General features: G+C 35.4%; 1 protein-coding gene across 1 annotated transcript in view; it reads left to right on the forward strand.

The window, feature by feature from the left end:
• The window catches only part of KCNH8 (potassium voltage-gated channel subfamily H member 8), a 368,934-nt gene that overhangs the window by 258,171 nt on the left and 86,534 nt on the right, over positions 1 to 24,229 (forward strand). Inside the window, exon 8 of the mRNA XM_003265242.3 lies at positions 20,561 to 20,758. Coding sequence (XP_003265290.1) covers positions 20,561 to 20,758 — 198 coding nt within the window. The remainder of the gene's footprint in view (positions 1 to 20,560; positions 20,759 to 24,229) is intronic.

Raw genomic sequence — 24,229 nt, forward strand, 5'->3', positions numbered from 1 at the left:
ACATGGATGAAGTAGGTCGGATATTAAACTAAAGGTTAATGAAATTAAGTTCTGAAAAAGGTGGAGATGCAAGTCTCATCTGAAAGAACTAATCATGACCTAACTCCAGCACCAATATAGCTTGTTTGGCCACATCTGAGTTTTCTAGAGAATTTGAGAATCAGGATTTTTTGATAAATCTCTAATATTTAAACATTGGCAAATACTTCAGAACTTGAAAACATCGTATAAAGCCCCAAAAAAAATCTGTGGATCTGATCAAGCCTATTAGTCACTAATTTGCCATCCCAGAGACAAAGTAAGTGAAAACAATGGATAATATCAAAATGATGGGTTGGCCTTTTAGCTGAGGTGTCTGAGTATGACCCCTAAGACATACCGAGACCGAGAACAAGAGAAGATGTAACTAGGTTTCTTGATTGATATAATAATTTAGAAAGTTTAATGCAAACTTGAGAGAAACACTGAAAGTGATTTTCTTCACAATATTTGTCAAACAGTTTTCATCCAGCTGCACATTCTTGTGAAAGAAATACCAATGCTGTTTTTAGGTAAAGGTCTCATGCTCTCTATACTTGCACTAATGAAAAGGTATTCTCTGTTACACTAATTGTGGGAATATTTCCATAACAGGGTTTTGGCATTTATAAAGAATTTCCACCATAATACATTCCCCATATGAGATGTTAACAAACATGAACATAACTCATAGATAGATGATAGGAAATGAAAGATAAACATTTTATCTAAACTAGTTAGACATCTGGAATAAAATGTTAATACTTCTTCTCTCCTTTCTCATCATGCATGTATATGTGGCTGTTTGCTTTGTATTTAGCATTTTTCCATCTAGTCACAAAAAGAAGTAATTAAAATGTGCTATGTGGCCTTCAGCCCTAAAGAAGCCACTGCCAAAATGTCTATGCTGACATAGCCTTTACTTGAACATGAGAATCTTTGGATTTTTTGTTATTTTTTCATTGAGATTAGTCAGGAAAGATAGAAACAAAACCCAATTTTAATTTCTCGGAAACTCAGAGCCCAGACCCTTATTCAAGATAGAAAATATTTATGAAGGCCCCCATTTTAAAAACTGGTGGATTCACATCCTACTATATTTATCCATACTCCTATCCTTTACACCAAACTCAAGCAGAAATGGGATACCAGCAGGTTCAGTCAATTTAAGTACTAAAGGCAAAAATAAAAATTAACTCCTATTTAGCTTTATATAGCTTTCAACATCTCTAAATTCATTTTCTATTATAATGATACTTAAAATTTGCCTTTGGCTTGACAGCTCTCAATGAACCTGTGTTTAGTCTCATAGGATAAAATGTCGTATGACAATCTTTAAGAATGTATGTTTTAAGTTCAGACTTCAAAGCCTAGACCCTGTACTTACTACCATTGAAATTTGTGAGATACTTAAATTTTACGGGCTGTCTAAAGTACCGCCTGTAAAATAGCAACAGCATTAGCTACTTTACATGGTTGTTATGAGGATTAAGTGATGTAGAGTGATTAAATGCTCAATATATGTTCATTGCTACGGCTGCCACTGCTGCTGTGGTTGTTTTAACTATCATTGCTATTATTAACATGATGACATTTTATTTAAATGACTGTCGTAGCTTATTTTGTTCCCGATAAACTTCATGTAACTTTTTTGCTGTATTGAAGCCAGTGCCTGAACTGCTCACAGTCTCTACCAAAAACCTGCTGCTGATGGTCAGGGATTAAAGGCTTATTTTTAGCAGTCTTTCTAGTCTTAAATGGAATTCTGTCAAGGTTGGCTTTTTGGACCGTGACGCACAGAGGGAGGGTGGTATTTCTAATTTTATCATCTGCCCATAAAATCATGTTTTAGTGCTAGCTAATTTCATTAATTTTTAAAACATACTGGCTTAGGTTTACAGGTTGAAAAGCTATTTTGTGACTGAAATGGTATATTTTGGAATATGTCGTGACTCTGTGACCCACTCAGAAGTAATCCATAAAAATGATTTCAAAGAGTTGATTAGTGTCTGATTTACAAGTGACAGCACATGATTATAGCACATGATTCTGGTCTCCGATACAGTGCTTTATATGTTTCATACAAAAATGTGCATAGTAATACAAATATATCTGCCAAAATCCAAAAAATAATACCATGGTACATCAGGATTCGGAAGAGTTAGAGATACTTAAATGAAAATCTAGTATTATTTTGTTGGCAACTGAGGATATGTGACTGTGATTTCTCCATCAACGACATGCTTAGTGAATGGTATAAGCAAGCCATCTTATGGTGGTCATTCTTTACAAATATCATGACCATATTGACTGTGTGTGTGCGTACACATGCACACGTGTGTGTAAGAGAGAAGGAGAGAGAAAAGAAAGAAGAACTGCAGTTCATTGTCACTGCCAAGTTATAGAATTGGTAGAATTTGACACTTTTTTAAAAACTGGTGAAACAACTACTTTTTATTCTTTAGAAAGGACATATTACATCTTTGGGTAACAAGATGAATGGGATTATTTTAATAAAATGCTCTATTTCATGTAAGTCAATAATTACTTTCAGAGGTATAAATTGGATAATTAAAAAAAATCTTTGTTTGACCAAATACTCAATATATTTTAAAAAGTACAAGACATTTTGATCTACCATTTTGAACCTCCCATTTTAAGATGTTTTTGTCTTCACTGTCTTGATCCCTAAGGACATTTCTATTGCGTGTTTCTTAATACAGACATTCTCATTAGAATGATAGCAACCTGTATGACTGCTATGTAAAGAATACTTTCTACAATTTCATTAAACTAATTTAATTTTTTAATTAAATTCTTATACAGCAGAGTTAAACAATTCCTTTACATTTCCTTTTTGATTTTATTGAAATTATTTTTTATTAAGTTCTTTTGGTATAAACTTTACTACTAAAGATTTAATTCACTAATCAATTTTTAAAAGTTCATATCAGATACACTGAGCTTTTTTTAATAACATTTCTACAATGCCCAATTTTTGTCAATTTAAGTTTTAGTGACCTCATTTCCATCAAGAAAATGTTATTCTTTCATCAGTTTTGGGTCAGTTACAAATTTTAATCTGTGCATTTTTAGCCATTGTTAATTTTATTTTTTATTATTTCTACTAAGTCTAATTTTTTAAAAATCAATCCTTGCTGTCTTTAATGTTCCTAAAGAATGTATAATCTCAGTCAGGTCTTTTTGTTTTGTTTTGTTTGGAGGACTAACCAATTTTACCATACTCTGTTTTAAACATATTCAACTGTATTTGCCTCATTGCTGCCACTTGTGTTTACTAATTGGATATAATAATTAAAATATGTGTTTATTTCATCAAGATGCAAAGAACATGAGATAGTAGAAATGATGGTAACTAGGTGGAGATGGAGGTCAAATGGCATTGCAATCAAAACAGTTGGGTCAAAATATCCTCCTTCAGATATTAGGCACCTCAGTGGAACAAGTCAGAAAGTATATGGTTTTGCTATATGATACTGATGTCTTGGAAATAGTCATTATATCTTAGTTTCTGTCTACATGTACAGATCATGGTATTTTAACATTTGAATTTCCCAACTGGCACATGTTTATTTGTAGATACATACATATTTTATAATGAAAATTGTCAAATAATCTTCCAAATCGGAAAGCTAACACATTTAAATAATACAGTTTTTTTGTAGCAAAGTAATAGAAGACTGCAGAAAAGGTGAAAAAAGAACTGTCATTTTAAGCAGGAACAATATACCAGGCACCGTGCCAGATGTTTTACAAAATTATTTTCTTAAATGCTCTCAGCAAACAAGAAGGCATTTTTATTTCCATATTTTAGCTGAAAAAGCTGAAACTTAGAGAGTTAGCTTACCTAAAGATAAATTATTAAGTAGTTGTGGGGGCTGCAGTTCAAACCATTCTGCAAACCCAAATCCTGTTTTATATGCAAAGCAAGAGTATCTATTCTGTGGTATTTACAATTTAGAAAGACATTTTTTATCATTTAACAAATATTAATTGAGTGCATATTAGGTGCCTCATCCTGAGCTAGGCTTGGGAATCAAGTATATAAGAGAGACCATAATCCCTGTGTTCACAAAGCAGTCAGCCTAGTATTACCTATTGGCAGATAACCAGAAATTAAAATGTGTTGAGACCTCCAGTGCGGTGGGAAGTCTAAGGAAGATAGGGCCAAGAGATTGATCAGTTTAAGTAATTGAAATGAAAAATGGATTACCTAGTTTACTGAAAAGTGAAAGGGGATAAAAATACTCTAAATGAAATCACTGCAGGTGAAAGAATTTTGCAATATCCTGAAAGATCCTTAACAATATTTATAATTGTTGCATCATAGTGATGATGATCCACAATGATTAGAAATTATTATCTCAACACCAGCCTAAGGATTGAATGCCAGCAACTTGAAATCTTGAGTATAATCTTTTCTAAAGACTGAAAAGCATCTCTCATGATTGTACATTTATTGGGTCAGACTGCATGACCCTAATATAAATCCTAAAATAAATTCCAAGAGGTTTCTACTGCAGTTTCACAAAGCCTCAGTATCTTTTGCCTTATTATTTCTCTTAAAATTATTTCTTTTTATTTATATTTTTATTTTATTTCAATAGTTTCTGGGGGCAAGTTGGGTTTTGGCTGCATGAATAAGTTCTTTAGTAGTGATTTCTGAGATTTTGGTGCATCTGTCACCAAGAAGTGTACAGCATACCTATTGTGTAGTCTTTTATCCCTCACCCTCCTTCCACCCTTCCCCCCTGAGTCCCCAAAGTCCATTATATCATTCTTATGCCTTTGCATCCTCATAGCTTAGCTCTCACTTATAAGTGAGAACATACGATATTTCATTTTCCATTCCTGAGTTAAGTGGTCTCCAATTCCATCCAGGTTGCTGCAAATGCCATTATTTCATTGCTTTTTGTGGTTAAGTAATATTCCATTGTGTGTGTGTGTGTGTGTGTGGTGTGTGTGTGTGTGTATGACATTTTCTGTATCCACACATTGGTTAATGGGCATTTACTCTGGTTTCATATTTTTGCAATTGCGAATTGTGCTGCTATAAACATTTGTGTGCAAGTGTCTTTTTCATATAATGACTTCTTTTCCTCTGAGTAGATACCCAGTAGTGGGATTCCTGGATCAAATGGTAGTTCTACTTTTAGTTCTTTAAGGAATCTCCATACTGTTTTCCATAGTGGTTTTGCTAGTTTACATTCCCACCAGCAGTGTAAAAGTAGTCCCTTTCCATGACATTTGTGCCAGCATCTATTATTTTTTGATTTTTTAATTATGGCCATTTTTGCAGGAGTAAGGTGGTATCTCATTATAAAATCAATATTAGGAAAATGACCATATTGCCAAAAGCAATGTACAGATTCAATGCAATTCCATCAAAATACCATCATTATTCTTCAAAGAACTAGGAAAAACAATTCTAAAATTCATATGGAACCAAAAAGGTTCCATAGCCAACACAAGACTGAGCAAAAAGAACAAATCTGAAGGTATCACATTACCTGATATACTACAAGGCTATACAACAGGCTATAGATGCCAAAACAGCATGATACTGGTAAAAAATAGGCACACAGACCATAGAACAGAATTGAGATCCCAGAAATAAACCCAAATACTTACAGCCAACTGATCTTCAACAAAGCAAACAAAAATATAAAGTGGGGAAAGAACACCCTATTCAACAAATGGTGCTGGGATAATTGACCAGCCACATGTGGAAGAAGGAAACTGGATCCTCATCTCTCACCTTATACAAAAATCAACTCAAGATGGATCAAAGACTTAAATCTAAGACCTGAAACCATAAAAATTCTAGAATATAACATCAGAAAAACTCGTCTAGACATTGGCTTAGGCAAAGAGTTCATGACCAAGAACTCAAAAGCAAACACAACAAAACAAAAAATAAATAGGTTAGACCTCATTAAACTAAAAAGGAGGAAATGATCAGAAGAGTAAACCGATGACCCACAGAGTGAGAGAAAACATTCTCTAACTATGCATCTGACAAAGGACTAATATTCAGAATCTACAAGGAACTCAGGCAAATCAGCAAGAAAAAAATAATCCCATAAAAAACTGGGCAAAGGACATGAATAGACCGTTCTCAAAAGAAGATATACAAATGGCCAACAAACGTATAAAAAAAGTCTCTTAAAATTATTTATTTTTTTTTTTTAGTCTCGCTCTGTCGCCCAGGCTGGAGTGCAGTGGCACAGTCTCGGCTCACTGCAAGCTCCGCCTTCCAGGTTCATGCCATTCTCCTGCCTCAGCCTCTCCGAGTAGCTGGGACTACAGGCGCCCGCCACCACGCCCGGCTAATTTTTTGTATTTTTTGGTAGAGACGGGGTTTCACCGTGGTCTCGATCTCCTGACCTCGTGATCCGCCCGCCTCGGCCTCCCAAAGTGCTGGGATTACAAGCATGAGCCACCGCACCCGGCCAAATTATTTCTAAAATTTAAAATGTGCATTAATTTTTGCATCATGAGTATTTCAAAATAAAGTTGAACGAACTCCCTGATTCTAGGAAGAATTATACTAAACCCATCCCCACATCATTTGTGGTTTCCCTGTTACACACACACACACACACACACACACACGAAGAGAATGAGTTAGCCATTATATTAAATATCAGTCCAAACCCAGCTTTTCTTATGTTTCTGATTTTGATACCTTGAAAGAAAAGGAAAACATTTAAAGTTTGAAAACTTGTAAGTTAAATATACTTTACATGACTTCCCGTTCCATACCCTTAACTTGAGCCAATTCACATGAATTTCTTTCTCCATAAATGCCTTATATTTACCTGGCCTAGTAATTATTATTCATGTGCTTTCAACTGTCCTAAGTGTACTTTTTCTCCATCTCTGTTCATCCAACTCTACTCATTCTGTACAGTACAGTTTGAATATTTTCCTCCTTCTTTAAACTCTTTCTGGTTGCTCCAACTAAGAGGACTTAGTATTGCCTTATTTACACTTGTATTAGAGTTTCCCAAATAGACTGCAAGATAATAAAGACATTTCTCCCTTATTTTTATATTTCACACAACAACCTGAACATTGTGCATGGTCACTAAATATTTTTTAATTGAGAGAATTTTTAATTAGCTAATTAAGGGCTAGAGACTATCAGAGAGATGGACTCAGTGAAGGTAATGTTTTAGTCTCCTGGTTCAAGGAAAGTCTCCCCTTCAGTAGTAGTGGAAGGAAATGCAAAGGGAACTGGTCTGAAGGTAAACTTGACTGGGAACAGGATGTGAGAACAGAACATTTAGGAATCAAATCTTGTCATGAAGGGGCAATTGCTGGCAAAAACAAAACGAACGAAGAAAAAACAACATTGACTGTGTTCAGTTCAGTTCTAGTACAAAATATCGAAGATAGACTTTGACAATCTGCAGAATGTTGAGAAAAGGAAAAGCAGGCACAGGAAGTGGTGTCATATGACCTTGAAAAAGACTACCATATAGAGGGAAGAAGTTGGAGCTGAGGTGTTGACAATTGCATTTTTAAACATTGAAAATTGCTGTAATATTACTTAAGAGAATAGAAATAGGGCCAGAGAGTGGAGAAGCAACGGAGGCAGGTTTGGACTCAACACTAGACTTTAAATGTGTCAGGGCTGTGACAACGCAGAGAATCATGTGTTCCTGGATTCTTAGCTCTTGTGGAAACTGGAGCCAAACTCTGCCTTCCACCAAGGCCTGGGACAGCCAGAGCCCTGGCTTTTTAGCTTCTCCCTGAGAATCCCTGATGCTACTCCCTTGGTCCTGCTGGGCTATGCTCCTGTTGTGCTCTGGTGTTCTTGGACTTCCCTTTTCCCATTGTTGCTGTGCCTCTTGCCACTTCTGGTACCTGGCCAAAGGTGGAGAGCTCTGTCCCTGAAGGACACCTGTAAAACTTGCCACATGGAAATTAAAACATGCTCTTCAAAATTGGAGTTTCTTGAAAATACCACCCAATGACATATAATGAAGACATTTTTCCAAATTAGTAGGTCAAGACTTAGGCAAGTGTGTAAATTAAATTTCTGTTGGCTTGTATGGTTTTGATATCCCCAAACCACTCAGGTAGATATGCATATTGGGGCCCCTGATGTGCCCTGCGCTGGAAATAACTTTCTGATAATCAGAATTATCCTAAAATTGATGTGACATACAAAATATGAAGTAATTTTGTTTTGCCATAGATGGTCAGGGGCTAGATGTTATTTGACTGAATGTTGTAAGTTTAAATATTAGAGTGGATAGCCGCTGAGTTTGCTGTTAGCCTCATGACCAAGTGATATGATACTGTCTTGAACAATAGGGGAGGTTGAACACCCAAAAACTGTGACTTTGCTTCTTATCAATCAGCCACTTTATTCCTGTTCTTCTTTCCACTTTTGCCTACTTTTGAATCAAAAATATCATTGTTCTTTATCCTTTGGCATTTGTCCCTTTCATTCTATACATTTGCCCTTTAGTCAATAAATATTTCTTCTTCATGCAATGTGTATCTTTCTTTTTTTTTTATTATACTTCAGGTTTTAGGGTACATGTGCACAATGTGCAGGTTTGTTACATATGTATCCATGTGCCATGTTGATTTCCTGCACCCATTAACTCATCATTTAGCATTAGGTATATCTCCTAATGCTGTCCCCCCCACCAACCCCACAACAGTCCCCGGAGTGTGATGTTCCCCTTCCTGTGTCCATGAGTTCTCATTGTTCAATTCCCACCTATGAGTGAGAACATGCAGTGTTTGGTTTTTTGTCCTTGCGATAGTTTACTGAGAATGATGTTTTCCAGTTTCATCCATGTCCCTACAAAGGACATGAACTCATCATTTTTTATGGCTGCATAGTATTCCATGGTGTATATGTGCCACATTTTCTTAATCCAGTCTATCGTTGTTGGACATTTGGGTTGGTTCCAACTCTTTGCAATGTGTATCTTTCTCCTTTCCCAAACCTCCTTTCCTTCCCCTTTTGTGTTGAGTTGGTGATTCAGATTTATCAATGGTTTTGATTAATACAATGTCTCATCTCATATAATATCATAAGTGTCACAGGGCAAAGCACCAAAGGGTACCAATGGACATGGCCAGGAACAGAAACATAAAAATTAATGCAAAAGGGGTAAGCAGCCTCTATCTTCAAAAGAAGATGAGGAGTTAGATCTAGATATCAACTAGTCATATCCTTCAATGTTTAAAGGATATTGGCCCATTGTTCTGACAGTGCTTTTTAAAAAACCACTGTCAATTCTAGTTAGGTTTATCTATTTAAAACTAGATACTGTAGTTTGGTTATAATGTGAATTAAACCAGCTTTTGTGTGCCATGCTGGAGGCTAAACCACTTTTTGTCGTTCTTTCCATTGTTTCAAATCCATTGAAAAGGCATTACAGTTGCCAAATAATGGATTTCTAAACAGATAGTTGGTGGCTGTAAGTGAAATTAGAAGTCAAATATCAATGAATGGTATGGTTAAAATGTGATTTGAAGTTCTTAGTTTATTCAATATTTTTGATACGGTCCAAGAAATTACATAGAAAAATGGGTTCTTGGCCGGGCGTGGTGGCTCATGCTTGTAATCCCAGCACTTTGGGAGGCTGAGGCGGGCGGATCACGAGGTCAGGAGATCGAGACCACGGTGAAACCCCATCTCTACTAAAAATAAAAAAAATAAAAAAAAAATTAGCTGGGCGTAGTGGCGGGCGCCTGTAGTCCCAGCTACTCGGAGAGGCTGAGGCAGGAGAATGGCGTGAACCCGGGAGGCGGAGCTTGCAGTGAGCCGAGATTGCGCCACTGCACTCCAGCCTGGGCGACAGAGCGAGACTCTGTCTCAAAAAAAAAAAAAAAAGAAAAAAGAAAAATGGGTTCTTATAAACAAAAGCTATGAGGTTATAAATTTCTTCACAGCACAGGTATGACCTATATCAATATCTTGCAAAGTTCACAAGACAGTAACCAAAGAGCTCTATTCCTACAAAATGAGTCATTGGGAAGTTGCTGAGATTCAGTCTGTGGTTCCAAAAAGGTCTTGTGTTACCAAAATCTTTGCATACACAGAACATTAAAACACCCTCCCGCCAACTGCCTTTGGAATAATAGCTAGGGTTTCTGGGAGAAGGGCTGGGGAAGTTTTCAGAAAAGTTTTCATGATCAATATAAAAATAACGCAAGGTCTGCAGACCACATGTCCTAGATGATGGAGACAGTAAGTAGACAGTAGACAACATGAGAAATTCCTATTTGCAGGTGGAAGGAGAGAGCAGAGAAAAATCTACTAGGGTAGCTATTTCTGTGAAAGAGATGAAGTCAATCAGAAGTTCATTAATATCAAAACCTTGACTAACAAGAAGGATCAGGAGATAGAAGCATATTAAAAAGCGTAATGACTTTCAATTCAGACAAATCCAGATTCAAAACCTTCTCCCTAATAGATGTCCACCCTTTGTTGTTTTGCTTTAACCTTCTTAAGTGCTAGTATTTTAATATCAACATTTCAGATTGTAATACATAGTAGGGTTAAATTAAATAGTATATAAAGTACTTAGCACATCAGATCATGGTCTCCTAGACAAACACAGAAAAAAGATCATTACAACATACTATTTTTATCATAGGGAATCAAGTAACAGCAAAACAAATCAATGCCAGAAAATATTCTGAGTCTATGTCTTAACCATTTAATGACTTCGGTACCTCATAATGGAAAGTGTCATTTGTAAATAAGAGTGTTGCAAGATCTTTGATTTCTGAGAATGATGCAATTGTGTACATTATTTTCTACTTATAGAATTGGGATGCTGAATTAATATATAGGTTTTCAATAATGAAGGATTTTTGAAGTCTGCATAATTTGCAGTAAAACAGAAATCCCATATTTAAAACAACAGCACTAGCAATAATAAAAGCATTATATCGAATGCTTGCTACATGTAATACTGCATTCTGCTAAGCACTTTACGTGAATCATGTCACTTAACCTCACAACAGCCTATGAAGTGAGTTACTATTGTGTTCTCCATTTTAGTGAGAAGAAGACTGACAGAAAAAGAACAAGTAAACTTACATTACATAACCACTAAGAGGCAGAACTAAGACATAAAAAAGTGAGGCAACATAATTCCAAGACAAGATCGCGTATGCACTTTTATATACTGCACTGCTTGCCTTCTGGGTTATCAACGTTTACTGCATTACCGGGGTCTGACACATTCTCTCTACTCATGTTTCTCTTCTGCATTTCGCTGTGTTTCTTGTTCTCCTGTGTGTTGTCTCTCTGCATTCTATCTACTTCTTATTTTTCAAAATGACTGTGCTCCCCTTTAGGTCTCTCCGAGACAACGTCATTGCCCTGTGTTTACTTCAAGGCCAATCGCTTCACCACACGCTGGCTGAAAACTTATTTTGAAATGTTCAGGCAAACTCCCACTACTTATTGTTTTTCACACCTATCAAGCCATGAAACAAAGTTACTTATATGTTTTTAAATGCATATGAGTCAGAATCCGCTCTTTTTTTTTTTTTTTTTTTTTTTTTTGAGACAGAGTCTCGCTCTGTCGCCAAGCCTGGAGTGCAGTGACGCTATCCCGGCTCACTGCAAGCTCTGCCTCCCGGGTTCACTCCATTCTCCTGCCTCAGCCTCCAGAGTAGCTGGGACTACAGGCGCCCGCCACTACACCCGGCTAATTTTTTTGTATTTTTAGTAGAGACGGGGTTTCACCATGTTAGCCAGAATGGTCTCCATCTCCTGACCTCGTGATCCACCTGCCTCGGCCTCCCAAAGTGCTGGGATTACAGGCGTGAGCCACCACGCCTGGCTGGAATCCACTCTTCTAACAAAGGCTGACACCTCAAAATTGGTGTTTCCTTTTGAGATTTGGACATTTCCTAGAAACATGAAGAAAACTCCCTTAGAACAGTTTATTTTTTTTTTACCTTTTAAGTTTAGAGGTACAAACCCAGGTTTGTTACATAGGTAAACTTGTTTCATGCGAGTTTTTGTACAGATTATTTCATCACCCAGGTATTAAGCCTAGTACCCATTAGTTGATTTTTCTGATCCTCTCCCTCCTCCTACCCTCTGCCCTCTGAAAGGCCCCAGTGTGTGGTATTCTCCTCTCTGTGTCCATGTGTTCTCATCATTTAGCTCCCACTTGTGAGAACATGCAGCATTTGGTTTTCTGTTCCTGCGTTAGTTTGCTAAATAGCCTCCAGCTCCATCCATGTTCCCACAAAAGACTTGATCTTGTTTTTTATGGCTGCATAGTATTCCATGGTGTATATCTACTACATTTTCATTATCCAGTCTGTCATTAATGGACATTTAGGTTGATTCCATGTCTTTGCTCTTGTGAATAGTGCTGCAATGAATGTACACATGCGTCTTTACAATAGAATGATTTATATTCCTCTGGGTATATACCCAGTAATGGGATTGTTGGGTTGAATGGTATTTCTGTCTTTAATCCATCTTGAGTTAATTTTTGTATATGGTGTAAGGAAGTGGTACCATTTCAATCTTCTGCATATGGCTAGTCTGTTATCCCAGCACCATTTATTAAATAAGGAATCCTTTCCCCATTGCTTGCTTTTGTCAAGTTTGTCAAAGATCAGATAGTTGTAGGTGTGTGGTCTTATTTCTGGATTCCCTATTCTGTTCCATTGGTCTGTGTGCCTACTCTTGTACTAGTACCATGCTCTTTTGGTTACCGTAGCCTGGTAGTATAGTTTGAAGTTGGGTAGCATGATGCCTCCAGCTTTGGTTTTTGTTTTTGTTTTTGTTTTTATTTGTTTTGCTTAGGATTGTCTTGGCTATTCAGGCCCTTTTTTGGTTCCATATGAATTTAAAAATAGTTTTCTTCTACTTTGTGAAGAATGTCAACAGTAGTTTAATAGGAGTAGCATTGAATCTATAAGTTGTTTTGGGCAGTATGGCCATTTTAATAATATTAATTCCTTCTATGCATGAGCATAGAATGTTTTCCATTTGTTTCTGTCATCTCTGATTTTCTTGAGCAGTGTTTTGTAGTTCTCTTAGTAGAACTCTTTCATCTCTCTATTTAGCTGTATTCCTAGGTATTTTATTGCTTTTTTTGGCAATTGTGAATGGGAGTTTGTTTGTGATTTGACTCTCCACTTGACCATTGTTGATATATAGAAATGCTAGGGATTTTTGTACATTGATTTTGTATCCTGAGGCTTTGCTGAAATTGTGTATCAGCTTAAGAAGCTTTTGGGCTGAGACGATGGAGTTTTCTAGATATAGAATCATATCATCTGCAAACAGACAGTTTGACTTCCTCTCTTTCTATTTGAATACGCTTTATTTATTTCTCTTGCCTGATTGCCCTGGCCAGAACTTCCAATAATATGTTGAATAGGAGTGGTGAGAGAGGGCATCCTTGTCTTTTGCATTTCAAGGGGAATGGTTCCAGCTTTTGCCCATTCAGCCTGATGTTGGCTGTGGGTTTGTCACCTATGGCTCTTATTATTTTGAGGTATGTTCCTTCAATACTTAGTTTATTGAGAGTTTTTAACATGAAAGGATGTTGATATTTATCAAAAGACTTCTCTGCATCTATTGAGGTAATCGTCTGGTTTTTGTCTTTAGTTCTGTTTATGTGATGCATCACATATATTGATTTGTGTACGTTGAACCAACCTTGCATCTCTGGCATGAAGCCTACTTGATTGTGGTGGATAAGCTTTTTGATGTGCTGCTGGATGCAGTCTGCTAGTATTTTGTTGAGGGTTTTTGCATCGATGTTCATCAAGGATATTGACTTGAAGTTTCCTTTCTTTGTTTTACCTCTGCCAGATTTTGGAATCAGGATAATGCTGGCCTCCTTAGGAAGTAGTCCCTCCTTCCCTCCTTTTCAGTTTTTTGGAATAGTTTCAGTAGTAATGATACCAGCTCTTCTTTGTACATCTGGTAGACTTCAGCCAGAAATCTGTGTGGTCATGGGTTTGTTTGTTTTGTTTTTTGTTTGGTAGGCTATTTATTGCTGCCTCAATTTCAGAGCTAGTTATTCGCCTGTTCAGGGATTCAATTTCTTTCTGGTTCAACCTTGGGAGGGTGTATATACCCAGGACTTTATCCATTTCTTCTAGATTTTCTAGTTTATGTGCATAGAGGTGTTTATAACATTCTCTCATGGTTCTTTGTTTCTTCGTGGGGTCAGTGGTAATATCACCCTTATAATTTCTGATTATGTTTATTTGAATCTTCTCTCTTCTTTATTAGTCTAGCTAGTGGTCTGTCTATTTTATTTATTTTTTAAAAAAACCAGCTTTGGGATTTGTTGATCTTTTGAAGGGTTTTTCGTGTCTCTACTCCTTCAGTTCGACTCTGATTTTTGTTATTTTTTAACTTCTGCTAGTTTTGGGATTTGTTTGCTCTTGGTAGAACAGTTTCAATACCAAGCTAAGGTAAACAAAACCCAGTGAACTTTTTAACAGGTTATTTATATACAATATTCAAGCATATTATATGGTCTAATTTATTTTACATTTACTTTTATGATTGAGATGTTAGAAAATGCATCCCCCTCCAATATTTTTGGAAAGAAATGTAATTAGAATTTTCTTGTGAAGTTTTGCAAACCAGGGAAACTTGAGATTCCTTTTCAATAGATAATAAAACCCTATCCTTTTAAGTTAAATGGCTGGCAGGAAACTACCAAAAACAGTTGAGAAATGATGTGCAAATTTGAGACGAGACCTGTCACTTCATTTTTCCTCTCTAGCTTTTCACTAGCCTGAAACTTTGAGAAAAAAAGAGAGGACAAGGAGGAAATTTGGGGCAGATTATTAATGTAAACTTTAGCATATCAGTAATAAAATAATTTGCCTGGACTTAATTATTTTTATCCCAAATTGTCTTCCTAAAACGTGTTTTTGTCCTGATGTAATGCAAGTGATGAGTACTTTCAGTTAAAAAATTCTTACTGAGTAAACAGTTTCCTTTGTAAATGATACTCTGAGCTCTGACACAAATGTGTGTCCCACAAACCTATTTAAGCCACAAGAAACACTAGAGCAACTACCCATGAAATAAATGCCCATGTTGGGGAACAGATTTGAAAGCATTGTGAATTGTAAGTATTTTATGTAGGAAGGTTAAATGCAACAGTTCATAGTTTATGTTCTGCCAACTTAACCATGAGCCTAATCTTTGTTACACTTTTTTCTATTATTAGCTGAGATTTAAGAGGCATTTGGAAGTGCCCCAGTTAGCTGGAAACAGATGGCCTGTTCTTTCTCTTCTTAGAATCAACCAGAGAGCTCTACAGTAGTTGTTCAACTGTGGCTTCAGATTGTTTAGGGTTTTTTTGTTTGCTTGTCTTTTGTTTTTTTGGGTTTTTTTGTACACGTGATGATGGCCTATTTTGGCAATTTACAATACTGTAAAATCTTTCAATTAATCATTGCTTAAGTAAAATGCTATACTTTAGTAATCAATGTTCAAGAACTTCCTATCATATAAGCTTTTCAACTTTTATATAGACTATTATGAACTGGCAACCTCTGGACTAGTTTAATACAACTGGCGCTTTTTTTGACAGTACTAACAGTATATAATATTGCTTGCTCTGGAAGGTTGTTCAGCAATGGAAATACAGCACAAGTGATGCATACATGAGAATGTGAAAATCTGCCATCTTTATCCCATCAATATTTGCTGATGGATCTTCCCTGAAAGAATTAAAACAAATGAAAGATAAATTCAAAAATTCATACTTTTTACACAGAATTTTGCTTTTAAAAAAGGTCAATCATTTGTGAAGAAGCATTACAGAATATTATTTCACAAAATCTTAGATGTGAAAGCAAACCTAGAGATTACTCAATCTAATCACTTCATATTTAAGTTTAAAAAATTGAATTCTATGAAGGATCACAGAGCTACTCAATTAGTAGCAAGACCAAGCATAGGACCCAGTTTCCTGACTCAAAGTCCAGACTTTACTATTTTATGATTAATTACTTTTGTTTCAGATGTTTATCTCAAAAGTAGATTGTACTAATTCAGAAATGTAAGACACTTCTTATTTTGTGAGAATCAGTCTGACATTAGTGGGAATTCCAAGTCGTAACTGCTTTCCTGTCAAACTAGGACCTAAATTTACTGATGCCTTCTGAGTAAATCAACAAATCAACACTAAATGCTGTTACAGCTTTGAGCCATTCTCGCCTTATCCTTGATCACATCTCATAAAATGGAAAAGGGGTGAAGGGTTGAGAGTAAGCTTTGGGAACCAAGTCTTGAACCTCTTTGACTCTGTTTCTTAAATTAAAATGTGAAAAATTTATAGTTTAGTTAATAGTAATGTACCAGTGTTAATTTTATAGTTTTTACAAATGTGCTGTGATAACATAAGATATCAGCACTGGAGGAAACTAGGTGAAAGATGTGGGCTACACAGGTGCTCGCTGTACACTTTGAACTTTTGTGTAAATCTAAACTTATCTCAAAACAAAAAGTGTTTTTAAAGCAAAACAACAACAGAAACACCCCAAAAATTATAGTCATGGGCACTAGATTAACCTTGAAGCACAGAGACAGATATGTAAGTATGTTTCTTATCAATGATGTTTGTAATCAATGCTATGAAGTATAGATATTTTAAGAGCAATAGAGATGAAATCTCAAGCTTTTCTCTGATATTTGCTCTTATTAAGTATTCGTAGCAGTAACAAATACTTCACCAATAACCACCCCACCCTCATCTCCCTTACACAGACATAAAGACACACACACACTCAGACTTCTGAAACTTATCCTGATATCTCTCAGTCACTTCTGCAGCTGAGTAGTCCCATGCTTCCGGCCCTTGCTTAGGAGGCTGAAGGGGGTGGAGAAGCTCCCATGTTATGCCCCATCATAATCATTTTCTTCCAATGCTCTGCCTCTCCCAGCAAACTGCCTGCCACCTTTTGCATCACAAAAATCACAGTGCTTTTCCACCTCTCATCCTAATGAAGTCCACGAGGATGATTAAGTGGACCTTCAGAATTGTGGAGAGGGGGGAAACATGTTAGTAAGAGTATTTTTTATGCTTGGAATTTGCATTTGACACTTCTTAATTACTGTTAAAGTAATATCCAGATTCTAAATACCAAGGCATATTATGTTTATATTGTAGGTTGCGTTTGGATAATTCTATTTTCTCTGGTATGATGTTATGCTTTTGGGACACATTTTCCCACTAAAGTCGGAAGTGCAAACCTATTTAATAATGATCTCAACACAGCACAATTTAAAATGATAATTGGAAATGATCTTTTATACAGCATCACAAGATAACTACAAATGAACTCTTGTATGGTTAATAATGTATTTAAAGCTTGAAAACTGCTAAGAATAAATCTTAAATGTTCTCACCACACACACGCACACACAAAGATAACAATGTGAGTTGATGGATATGTTACTGGGCTTGATTGTGGTAATCATTTCATAACGTATATGTATATTGAAACATCATGTTGTATACCATAAATATATACAATTTTTACTTATCAATTATACCCCAATAAAACTGAAGAAAAAAAGAATCAAAATATGCCCAAAAGACCACTGGAGGAAAAAAAATACAACAAAATGATTACTTCTGGATTAAAATTCTGATAATGCCACTTTGAACAAGTTACTTAATGTCCCTGAGCCTTATTTTTCACATCTTTAAAGTAGAGATAACAATTCCTAAGTCTTTGTGATTATTAATGAAATAATGAACCAAAATGTGGGCTGTAATTACCTATTCCATAGGGTTAGTACACATAAATGAGATGGGATGTACCATTTTCGCAGAGTATCTAGAGCACAGGTAGCACTTAGTAAAATGTTGACCATGTGCTAACCTGCTAACAAGGAAACCCTCACATGGGCTCCATTCTTGCTGCTAGCTAACTTCTTTTACAACATGGCTCATTCATACCATATTAAGTAGAACACGATTTTGAATTATAGGTGTGATTAAGTACTTGCTGATTATTTCTACCCTTTCTCTCCACACACATATCGTTTGGCAAACATCTAAATCTGATTTAACAAGCTTATCTTTTACTGGGTGGTTTTTCGCATTACTGAAGTATTTTATATAACCACAGAGATTCTCCATAGTTTTTCCTTAAATAACATGCTCACATTCCTTATATTGAACCTAAAACATGTTAATTTACCAAATGCTAACATAAATAAAAGTTTTTAGGAACACATCTGTTGTATAAAACAGATCACACCTGTACACATTGTGAATGCACACATATAAATAGTAAACCAAAGTATATTATTGTAGGAAATCTAAAGAGTAAAATAATAAACTCCTATTTAAAGTATGTAATTAAGCAAAATACTGGGTCCATGGTAAGTATGCAATAAAAAATACACCGACTGAATTATCATGCTAATGATAAACTCTTCTAGGAATGACTCTGAAGAGTCATTCTGTCTTTGAAATTGATTATTTATTTCATAAACCTATTGTATTCATGGAATCTATTTTACTAATTATGAGATTATTTTATGATATCTTTTGTTTTTATCATAAGTCAGTGTCCTCAGTATATTTAGATTCTACTTTATGTTGTGTATGCTTTTTCCTTCAAAATGTTCTTTAGGAAAAAAAATTTGAGCAGAAACAGGCTGTTCTAGGACATCCTTTCCTTTAGAGACATGAGTTTCTCCAGCATAAAAAATGATTGGATTCCAAATTGGTTAAATTGCTTCTTCTGTAATAGTACAGTCACATGTTGTCTTGTTACCATGGAACATGTGTTCTCATTTCAGAAGAGCCATTCTGTGAAAAAGTTTTATTTGGCCCACATAGCCAATCCCCGGATTTGTGGGTGTTACCTCCTTTCTGTGTTACCAGTTTTTTTCATCATCATCATTGCATCTGCTTCATCAGCTATAATACAGTTTAGGGCAATCCTTTTAAAGAATGAGATGTTTCTCAAAACAGACAAAATAGCTGGCTAAACAGAAAAGAGATATCAACAAAATTAGGTCAGTTGTTTGTCTGTGTGTTGCTCCCTGAACCACTTGAGAGACACACCATCTCACACGTGTGTAAATGTACAGACATTGAGTAAGCATATCATCTGTGCATTCCAATACAAATTTTTATCCTATTTTATTAAGGAAAGTAAATGATATGCAAAGTGATTTCATTCAGAGAATACAGGACCAAAACAACCAAATAAATTATTGGTTCGGACCCTCTTTAGCAAGCCCTCTAGGTGTTTCTGATGCAAGCTAAAGGTTGAAAAATACTCTGTAGCAACACAGAAGGAATAAGGTACAGTACATGCCCTTAAGCACTTCTCCTTGGTCTCAAGGAATTCCCAGCTGCTTCAAATTTGCATTTTAATTACCTTGCACAGTTTTATCATATATAAACTTAGTGGATAATGATAATATTATTACTGCTTAAGAGTGTAATGGTTTTTCATCTCTTCTTGAGCAGTCATTCAATGAAGTGTTTATTAGAAAGTTGTAGTTAGTATCCATTACAAAAAGCCTTATGAATCTTATGAGTTGAGCTGCATTGTTATTGCTTGTTGCAACACACACACAGACAGAGAAAGAGAGAATTATAAAATATAAAATCTTAAGGGACAAATATTTTCAATAAAGAATTTTAAAGTGATTTTTGTGTTGTGTTTAAATTCTAGATAATATTATTAAGTTTATACTTGCTATCTTCTCATGTTTATTAATATAGGTTGTTTACAGCTTTCTGACAGCATAATTAATATACAATTAACTATACATATTTATAAAGCATTTAATTTGATAAATTTTGACACATATATACATAGTATCATAAAACAGTTTGTAGAGGGGCTTTCAATTCTAACAGTTTACAGGTATTCATTACTTGTGCAAGTTTTCCCCTTTCCAACCTTAATTTCAAAATGGGACTGCAGAGAAGGCTTCCTGAGTAAAGTAACATGAACTGAGATTTGTAAGACAACTGGATACCTGCCCAAGTGAATACAAAGGGGAAGAGTTTTACAGAATGGAAATAAAGTCTATCTCACCTAGACTTCTAGACGTCTCACCTCTGACATCTAGACTCATGGCTGTTGTAACTTATCATCACATTGGGTTTTGAAATATTTACTCAATTTCTTTGTTTCTTCTTATAATTCCAAATGAGATGAGCTTAACAGGGCAAGTGAAATAACCAACACTGTTTCTAAGAGTAGCCATCCCTGCAGTTTGTTTCTTGCATTAGAGTAACTTGTTTAGCTTTGACCATCAATCCACTCTGGAATTCATATTTATATGCTGTGTGTATTATAGAGAACAGCATGAGTAAAATTATATTTTCACTTTTAAAGAATGAAATCTAATAGCTTGCCTTTAATTTCCTTTTTACCTTCTTCTTCCTCTGAGCAAATAATTACCTCCCCAAATGTTCATTTATCATTACTCCCATGTGTTAATACTGAGACTTTACTTTTTGTTCTCTCATTTGCTTTATTTCCTCCTTTGCAGGTTGGCTTCATGAGTTGGGAAAGAGACTGGAATCTCCATACTACGGCAACAATACCTTGGGGGGCCCGTCGATCCGAAGTGCCTATATTGCCGCTCTGTACTTCACACTGAGCAGCCTCACCAGCGTGGGTTTTGGGAACGTCTCTGCTAATACAGATGCAGAAAAGATCTTCTCCATCTGCACCATGCTGATTGGTGGTAAGAGAGCATCTTATTTTATACCAAGAAGAGGAACTATGCCTGCCTGTCACTGCCTGTTTGTTCTGTCCTGAAATACAATACAGATAAACTGATTAACATTGGAAGATTGTAAAAGCAATAATTAGATAGTCTAGATGCAAAGCTGTAGTTGGCTCTGTGGTTCCATATAAAAAGAGACTTGAGAGATTAACACACAAGAGCATGCATTTAAGAAGAATGGAGCAAGATTAATACGTGGGGCTCCTCTTATGTAGAATCATTACCTCATCCAGCTTACTGTTTTAGCCTGCAAAGGTAAGATGAAGTAAGAGGTGGCTATGTAAGCAAATTTATAATACACATTTGCCCTGCCCACTAGGATATGTACTCTGGACAATGGCTTAGAACCTGAATTTTCCTAGATCCTCCAACTTACTTTTACATATGTCCTCTTTCTGGTCCACATTGTGGCCTTGAAACTATGGATCAAGTCTGTTTCAGACTCTTCCCTCAGTTTCTTCATCTTTCAAATGAGGTATCAGGCAAGATGCAACTGTGGTTCTTTCTATCTCTGATGTAATGTTATATGACCATAAATAAACATTGCTTTCTATAAAGCAAGGATATTAATAAGATCCAGCAGTACTTCTCCCAATAACAAAACAAATTTCATTTAGATGTGAATTGTATTTTCAGTCTTCGCACTTCTCTCCCTAGGCAACTCATTTTATAAGACTCAATGAAAGAGGGTGGTTGATTCAGCAAACATCTATCCCCACTCCTGGAATGAAAGCCCCAAATACACTTACTTTGGAAAGCTCAAAACATTAAAAAATTAGGAAATTTGCCCAAGATGCTCTCTAGAGAATTTTACGACAATCAAAAACACAAACAAATATTTCTTATATGAACATAATGAAATAGTCTGCATTTTATATTTCTCTTCAAAGAAATCACATTTAAAGCATTAAGAATATTTTTAAAGCCAGTAAGTTCAATATTCTATTTAACTAAGAGACAGCTATGATTCATAAATATACATAAAGTCTGCAAAAACTGAGACTCATAGATGGCAAACGTGAAGAGAGATGGGAAGACTTGACAAGAGGGTCTAGCATGTCAAATCTTAGAAAGCATCAACAAAAATATGCTTCCTAAGTTTGAGGTTCATGATCCAAAGTGCAAAAGCTATCACCCTCCTTTATTGGAAGTAAGAGCACCAAGTGAGCAAGTTTGGTGAAGTAGAGAAGGCTCAACTCACAAAGAATCACACGGATCATTCATATTTGCAGAGATCATGCTAACAACAGACAATAATTCAAAATATATTAATAAAGTTATTGCTGTTATTAAAGAAGACCACAAACAAAAAGTATCTTAGAAAAGATATAACAACAGAGGTTAAAGATAAGCTAAAATAGCTAAGGAAAGATGTAAAAGAAAAAAGCAAAGCCATCTTAGGCACAAAGATAAAATTGAAGGGAAAAAAAGGGAATAGATATTGCAAAGAATATAATGAGTCATAAAGGACAAAAAGAAGGAAAGCAAAAGGAACTGAAGGGAAGGAAGAAAAAGTGGAGAGAAAAAAACAAAAAGAGACAGAGGGAGGAGAGGGAGAGAGATAAAGGATGGAAGGCAGGCAGGCAGGCAAAAGAAAGAAAAAGAGTGAGTGACAAAGACAGAAAGAAACAAACTTAAAAAGAGTAAAGAAAACTCTAACAGTAGAAAGCAGGCTAAGGAGAACCAACATATGCATATTGCTTGTTAATACATAAATAAATTTTAATAAGAGTCAGCAGATTCAAAGGAAGACTTTTCACTATATAGCATTTTACATAATTTTTTAAAAAAAATTTTGATAACATGAATTATTGCATGTAATTTTTTTAGGCAGGAAGAAGAGAACAAGCTAGATAGAGGCACAATAGAAAGGAAGGAAAATAACAGGCTTGATTCAACCATTTATGTATTCAAATGTTGTATTAGTTAATTCTCACGCTGCTAATGAAGACATACCCAAGACTGGGCAATTTATAAAGAAAAAGAGGTTTAATGGATTCACGGTTCCACATGGCTGGGGAGGCCTCACAATCGTGGTGGAAGACGATGGAGGAGCACAAGCACATTTTACATGGCGGCAGGCAAGAGAGCACATGCAGGGGAACTGCCCTTTGTAAAACCATCAGATCTGGCTGGGCGTGGTGGCTCACGCTATTGAGCACTTTGTTCATTTAATTCTCATAATACTGTGAGATAGAGATTATTAATACCCCAATTTAGACATAGGGCAGAAGGATTTAGTGAGTTTAAATCCAGGACTCACTAAGACCTGGCAAACTTCTTCTAGAATATTCATTTTATTATGTACTATAAATTTATTTTATTTACTTAACTTTTATAAATATAAACAATTTATTTTTAAAAAGAAAAGTCTAAAATTTGTGTTACCATAGACTTAAGTCTGGGGTATCTCACTAGGAATCCCCCACACAAGGCTGATGAAATTGCTGATGGCAAGGATGCAATATACTAGAAAAATAGGCAGTAGCAACATTAAATGAGAAAGGGGACTGGCAAAACTCCAGATAATTATCAAGGACAGAGATAATATTGCTCAGTGAGAAGAAATGGGTGAAAAAATGCTGAATGGATCCACCTGGGAGTCCTCTGGGAACCCACCAGAATTTCCACAGGAGTTATACAGGTTTTATTTTATATATATATACAAATATATACACACACATATATATACACACACGTGTGTGTATATGTATATAAACATAAACTTTATATATATGTATATATATAAAGTTTTCATTTAAGATGCCATATAAACTTCCATATAAGCATCTGTAATTATAGAGTGTACAAACCACTAATATATGGGAGGAATATTTAAAACTATAAATCAGAGCGATTTAAAGCAAAAATAATTTCTAAAAATTATACATAGACAAAACTATGTGAACTTTGAGAACAACCAAAACGAATAAGTAATCCTAATAGCTTCAGACGAATATTAGAATTAATGAGCAAATTCAGTAAGGTTTATGGACACAAGATCAATATGCAAACAATCAACTGCATTTCTATATACCAGTGACAAATTAGAAATAAAATATAAAAAATGATTACAAATAATTGAATATGTATGAATAATTATAACTAAAAATTTGTAAGACTTCTATACAAAAAATTACAAAACATTAGTGAGAAAATAATGGAAGGATATACAGTGGTGATGGTTGCTAACAGTGGACTCAACATTGTGAAAATATCAGTTGTATTCAAAGTAATCTAAAGATTCAATGCAATCCCAATAAAAATTCCAGTAGATGTGTGTTTGTGTGTGGGTATGTTTGAAAATTGACAAGTTGTTTCTAAAAATCAGTGGAAAAGAGCTAAAACCAGTCAAAGCTATCATGAAAAAGAACAAAATTAGAAGATTTGTGCTACAGATATCAAAATGTATTTCAAAGTTACAGTAAT

Source organism: Nomascus leucogenys, chromosome 8 (genome assembly GCF_006542625.1).
Source record: "Nomascus leucogenys isolate Asia chromosome 8, Asia_NLE_v1, whole genome shotgun sequence".
NCBI classification, from domain to species: domain Eukaryota; kingdom Metazoa; phylum Chordata; class Mammalia; order Primates; family Hylobatidae; genus Nomascus; species Nomascus leucogenys.